General features: G+C 39.7%; 1 protein-coding gene across 1 annotated transcript in view; it reads left to right on the top strand.

Annotated features, from left to right (window-relative positions):
- COLEC12 (collectin subfamily member 12) overlaps nucleotides 1-3600 on the top strand; it is a 40398-nt gene extending 36798 nt beyond the window's left edge. The window contains exon 12 of the mRNA XM_081802544.1: nucleotides 2144-3600. Coding sequence (XP_081658670.1) covers nucleotides 2144-2163 — 20 coding nt within the window. The 3' untranslated portion in view covers nucleotides 2164-3600. The remainder of the gene's footprint in view (nucleotides 1-2143) is intronic.
- Nucleotides 3601-6723: the final 3123 nt, after the last annotated feature.

Raw genomic sequence — 6723 nt, 5'->3', positions numbered from 1 at the left:
AGCTGAGTGGATAAGAAAACAAGACCCGTGTGTATGCTGTCAACCAGAGACTCACTTTAGACAAAGATCCACACAGACTGAAAGTGAAGGAATGGAAAAAGGTATACCAAGCAAACAGAAACCAAAACAAAGATGGGATAGCTATATTTATATCAGACAAAATAGACTTTAAACAAAGACTATATAAGAGACAAAGAAGAATTAATACTAGACTCAGTGTGGTATTAGAAGTCCTCGCCAGAGAAATTGGGGTGGGGGGGGTTAGGGGGGTGGGAATAAAGTCATCCAAATTAGAAAGGAAGAAGTAAAAGTGTCACTATTTGCAAATGACATGAATTTATATAGAGAAAATCCTAAGGACTGCACACACACACACACACACACCTGTTAGAACTAGTAAATGAATTCAGTAAAGTTGCAGGATACAAAACCAGCATACCAAAATCTGTTACATTTCTATTCACTAATAATGAATGCTAAGAAAAATTGAGAAAACATCTCCACTTACAATGGCATCAAAGAGAATACCTAGGAATAAATTAACCAAGGAGGTGAAAGACCTATACACTGAAAACTTACGAGACATTGATGAAAGAAATTGAAGATGACATAAATAAATGGAAAAATATTCCATGCTCATGGATTGGAAGGATATTGTTAAAATGTCCATACTAGCCAAAGCAACTCAGTCCTGTCCCTATCAAAATTCCATAGGGATTTTTCACAGAAATAGAACAATCCTAAAATTTGTATGGAACCACAAAAGACCCCAAAGAGCCAAAGCCATCTTGAGAAAGAATAAAAAAGCTAGAAGCATTTTGCTCTGTGATTTCAAACTATATTACAAAGGCATAGTAATGAAAACAGTGTGGTATTGGCATTAAAACAGACGTAGATCAGTGGAACAGAACAGAAAAATAAGCCCATACATATATGGTCAATTAATTGACAAAGGAGCCAGGAATGTATAACAGCAAAAGAATAGTATCTTCAATGAATAGTGTTAGGCAGACTAGAGCCATTTGCAAAATAATGAAGTGCACACCATACACAAAAATTAAAGTGGATTAAAGACTTAATTTAAGACCTGAAACCATAAAATCCCTAGAAGAAAACATAGGCAGTAAGCTCCTTGGCATCAGTCTTGATGATGATTTTTTAAATCTGACACCAAAAGCAAAGGCAACAAAGGCAAAAATAAACAAATGGGACTACATCAGACGAAAAAGCTCCTACACAGCAAAGGAAACCATCCAAAAAATGAAAAGGCAACCCAAGCCTCCACTGACACATGAATAGATAAAGATGTTATAGGTATACAATGGAATACTGTTCAGTCATAAAAAGAATGAAATCTTGCCATTTGCAATATCATGGATCTCCGGAGCTAGAGAGTATTATGCTAAGACAAAATCAGTAAGAGAAAGACAAATACCATATGATTACACTCATGTGGAATTTAAGAAACAAAACAAATTAACAACTAGAAAGAGAGAAAGGCAAACCAAGGAATGGACTCTTAACTATAGAGAACAAACTGATGATTACCAGAAAGGAGGTAGGTTGGGGGAATGGGTGAAATAGGAGATGGGGGTTAAGGAGTGCACTTGTCATGATGAGCACGAGGAATTGCTGAATCACTATATTGTACACCTGAAACTAATATAACACTGTATGTTAACTAACTGGAATTAAAATGAAAACTTTAAGAAGCTATCATAAGAAAAAAAATTATTTTTCTAACTATGTGTGATCACAGATGTTAACTAAATTACTGTGGTGATCATTTCACAATGTATCAAAGCATATTGTACACCGGAAACTAATATAATGTTGTATGTCAGTTATACCTCAATTTTTAAAAAAAGAAAGAAATTACAGTAGAGGGTGAGAAGTGACCCAGACTTGTCATTTGTTTGCCTTGTTTGGCCATTTGGGATTTGAGTTGAGCCCAGAATAGGCATCTTCAAAAAGAAATTTACCTTTTAGTTAATCTGAATATGACCTTATAGGCATTTCTTTGAAAAAATAATTGATGTATTTTGGAATCTTTCCTATAAAAATACATGTTCCTTTTTTTGAATTGTACATTAGTGGTATTCTTTAAGAAAAACTAACACCCATTATTTTTCCTCTCTTTTAGTACTATCATCTGCATTATAATGGACTGTGATGTAATAAACGTGAGCAAATTTCCGGATGGTTCTCAAAGACAAAGGATACTTCTTTCTGATTGTATCACCTTCTCTCCAGATTGGAAAAAAAGCACTGAAAACCAATTCCTGAAAAAATTGACAGCTGGTTATCTTTACCATCCTCCTTTACTCAAGGACTTCAGAACTAAAATGTTCCCCCAGTATGATATATTGATTTTCAGTTGCAAATGGACTGAATCACATAGAATTTTCTCAGCCAGTAACTGCACAATTATGCAAATCACATCTTCCAAAGTATGGATTGCTCCAATCAGAAAAAAGGCTATCATTGGTTGTTGAGCTCTAAGAACTTAAACTGTACTGTGTAAACAGTACCTTCCATTTCTGAAATCCCAAATGTAAGAAAAATATGCAGACGTACAGATATATAGGCCAACTTTTAGTAATAATATGAGATATACTTAAAGAGCTTTTTAAAACTTTGTATTTTTGTACAAAATATTTGCCTTTTTACAATTTTTTCCTTTTCTTCCTTTTTTTTTTTTTTGTCATTTTACCAATATAATACATGGAGCCAAAGAAAACAATAATGGTACTAATAAAACTCCTAGGGTTTCTTGTCAGATTTAATTCTACCCAATGGCAAAGAATTTTTTTCAGTTGTGGATTTTAAAAAATGATTAAATATATGTGTGTATATATATATTTTTTTAATGTAGCATTTCCTCAGAGGAGTCAATCACTTGAAATGTCTACAAACATCCTTGCAGATTTTGCCAGGGTAGGTCAAGCCTGAGCATATACACCGCTCAGTCCTGTGGGCTGTGTACTGAGCCCATCACCAGCCAACATTCTTGCTGTGTGCCTGGCCAGGCCCAGAGGAAGTGGTCAACTCAGGACGTGCTTCTACTTCATTTTGGTGGAGTTAGGGGTGGTGGAAAGGTATCTGTTGGAAAAGACAGAGCACCTAGAAAGCCTTGTTTTGTGGCTGCAGTATGAATGTGCGTGGTATCAGACCTGTAGCAGAGCTGCTAGTGACTGTATGTAAGTAAGTATGGCATCTTATCAACCAAGGGCAGAGATGCTAGAAAGATGAGGAAAGCTATATGCTACCTGGAAAGTTTGTGTTTTCTTAAGTCACGTTCCAAAAAGCATAACTCCAAGGCACATGCATGATGAAATGTAAGAGTCAACTTTTGGCCACTGCACTGAACTATTGCAAAGAACCTTTCCTCTGAGCCCATCCTCCTTCTACTCCTTGACTTGCCGTTGAAAAGTCTAACATGAAATATGCTGAAAATAGGCATTAGATATAATTGATGCTCAAAGGTAAGATTTCCATCCAACAGAATCCCTCTCCTCCCCTTCCAGGGATCTCCCCAGGCAGTGCTGCTACGTATCCCAAATAAAATGATAAAAGAATAAAGACAGAGTTTGACTTTCACACCTGCAGCTGTGTGGACTATGTTGTCTTACCCCTGGTCACCATTCATGCCATCTCCCATCTCTGCAGCCCAAAATGGCCATCTGCTCAGCGCCTTTATGCCCTGCTGCCCTGTCCATGTGGCCTGGTCAGGTTGGCAGGACCCACCGGCATCTGGGCCCTGTGACACAAGGCAAAGGCTGGACTCCAGTACTTATTTAGGCTCAAGACCTTTCAGAGACGAGACCCGGTCCCTTAAGACCTCTCAGAGACGAAACCCAATCCTCTTTTCTGTCCTTTTCCTGTTTAAGTGTCAATTAAGACTCGTGCCCAGAAGCAACTTAAAGTTAAGTGTCTGACACCCCATGAGAAGGAACTATGCTAGCTCGCACAGCTGGTTGTTCCTCTCCCAGCCTTCAACTTACAGTGCTCTCATTGTCGGGCACTATGCGGAGTGCTTGAGTCAGACAATTTCATGTCATCCTCCTAGCAGCCCTCTGAAGCAGGCTTTGCAACCCTCCCCACTGACAGAAAAGGGGAGGGTCTCAAAGAGGGGACATCATTTCCTGGGTCACACCATCACCAAGGAGTGAGACAGGATTCAGACTTGAGCTCTGAAAATGTTCTAAATGTTCTTTAGGAACCAGGGTCCTTCTTAATAACACCCTGAATAAAATCAGATGAGTATCGCACATTATAAGATGCCTCATGTGCTTCTCTGTACATTTAGCTATTTATACACCAGCCTTCTGTTCACCTACTCACAACTGATGCTCTTTTGGGAGGAGAGATTTAATGAACTATGATGAGGTCTTCAGGCACCTGATTTGCTACATGCTGGAAGAAGAAGGAAATGTTTTTCTTCCTAAATGGCTCTTGAAAGGATGAATGCACAACCAGGAAGAAAAAACCCTTTCTTCTCCTCCTCTATTATCAATATTCATCAGCTCACCCACCACCATTCCAATTTGTAGGAGTTAAAATTTTAGCTAAAGCAGACAACAAATGGTAATAGCCACTCCCGTTTTAAAAACCAGATGTTTAAGGAAGTAGGAAGCTATATAAATCAGGTAACAATGCCAAACATGTCTTTTGTGCCTCAGATGACAAAGCTGGTCTCTTCTTGAGAAAGTAAGCATATTGGGGTGCCTGGGTAGCTCAGTCGTTAAGCATCTGCCTTCAGCTCAGGTCATGATCCCAGGGTCCTGGGATTGAGCCTCACATCGGGCTCCCTGCTCTGCGGGAAGCCTGCTTCTCCCTCTCCCACTCCCCCTGCTTGTGTTCCCTCTCTCGCTGTGTCTCTCTCTGTCAAATAAATAATAAAATCTTTTAAAAAAAGAAAAGAAAAAGTAAGCATATTAACTCATTCGTGACTCAGAGAAGTCCCACAAGAATAATAATAGTTTAAATTTGTTCAGCATTTTCACATGCATTATCTCCTCTAATCTTCATGCAAGCCTATTGTCCCTCTTCATTTTTTTGAAGATTTTATTTATTTATTTGAGAGAGAGAGAGTACGTACAAGTGGGGTCAGGTGGATAGGGAGAGAGAGAATCTCAAGCAGGCACCCCGCTGAACGTGGAGCGCGACAGGGGGCTCGATCTCACGACCCTAAGATCATGACCTGTACTGAAATCAAAAGTCCGAGTTTTAACCAACTGAGCCACTCAGGAGCCCCTTGTCCCTACTTTAGAAATAAGGGAACGGGGGCTACTTGGAAGATTTGCTGTTGCCCACATTGCTGTCACAGTTGCCTTCAAAAATGCAAATCTGATCAGGTTCCTCAATCTTAATTCAAAATCTAAGTCCATCCTACCCCACATCCCCGGCCTAACATCTTCCGAAGGATCGCAGGGTCCCACCCACACCTCCAGCCTTCCCTCCAGCTGCAACTCCACCCTCCCTCCACATGCACCAAAACAGCCTTTCAAGCCACCTGCACTCACCCAACCCCGGGCTCTTTCTCATCCCCATATTCTACCTGGACTCCTTCCTTGTCTTTTATACCTAGAAAGAGCTTTCTTTAAGATTCAGCCCAAGTATCACTTCTTGTCTGATTCCTTTCCCAACAAATGCATCTTGAAAGTAGAGCTGATTCCTCTTTCCATGCCAAACACTATGCACAAGAGCTCTGGATGAAACAAAACTCCTTCACTGTGTTAGATGATCTACAGATTAGTTGCAAGACCTAAAAATGACTGAACTGAGAAGAGAGGAAAGTAAATGTGGCCAGTCAGTTACAAAATCAAAAGCACTGAAGAGTGGGAGAATCCAAGCAGGAGAAATGAAGGAATTCATGTTACTAATAATCGCTTATTATACATCCAGTATATTGGATGTAAGTATATTATACGTATTATTCCATCAGCATGAATGGAAAATAGACTGAAAAGAATCAGATGATAAAACAGATTCATTCTATTCCTAAAGTATGGCCCTGAGTCTGGGAAGAGCTTTTGAAACTTAAATCGCAGTATGATCAAGTATCTCTTTTCTAGCTGTTATACTCAACAATTTTACAAGTACAGGTAGACTTTCCAGTGTTTTTGAGGTGTTTCTCTGTATAATAGTTCCATTTTCCTAGGAAGAATCCCTTAATGGCATGGTGTCATATTTATTTTATAAATCACAAAGCAGATGTTGAAAAGATTTTGCTTCACGTATTCATCCTTTTTCCTCCCCTCCTAGATATTCTTGTTCAAATAAGTACATAGCATGCTCAGTTGGGCAAAAGTCCGGAGAAAAGCAGGCTTAAGCAAACCAACTTTAGGGCACCTGGGTGGCTCAGTCAGTTAAGTGTCTGCCTTCGGCTCAGGTCATGATCTTGGGGTCCTGGGATCGAGCCCTGCATCGGGCTCCCTGCTCAGCAGGGAGTCTGCTTCTTCCTCTCTTTCTGCCCCTCCCTCCCACTCATGCACACACTCTCTCTCAGATAAACAAGTAAAATCTTTTTAAAAAGAATGGGCGTAACCAAAGGGTCTTGATTGAGTCTTCTTGGCCAGTTACGGACAACTGTCCTTTGGCCAGTCTTCTAAACTACAGAGCTTGCTCTATTCTTTACATGTCACTCATTGCCATGACCCACCAAATCACGGAGACTGCAGGGAGTTATAAGCATCTTAAAATCAATTCCTATGCCATGGA

Source organism: Leptonychotes weddellii, chromosome 13, assembly GCF_054177405.1.
Source record: "Leptonychotes weddellii isolate Sample4059 chromosome 13, ASM5417740v2, whole genome shotgun sequence".
Lineage (NCBI taxonomy): Eukaryota > Metazoa > Chordata > Mammalia > Carnivora > Phocidae > Leptonychotes > Leptonychotes weddellii.
Note: the sequence above shows the minus strand (reverse complement) of the source record. Positions and strands in the feature narration are given on the sequence as shown.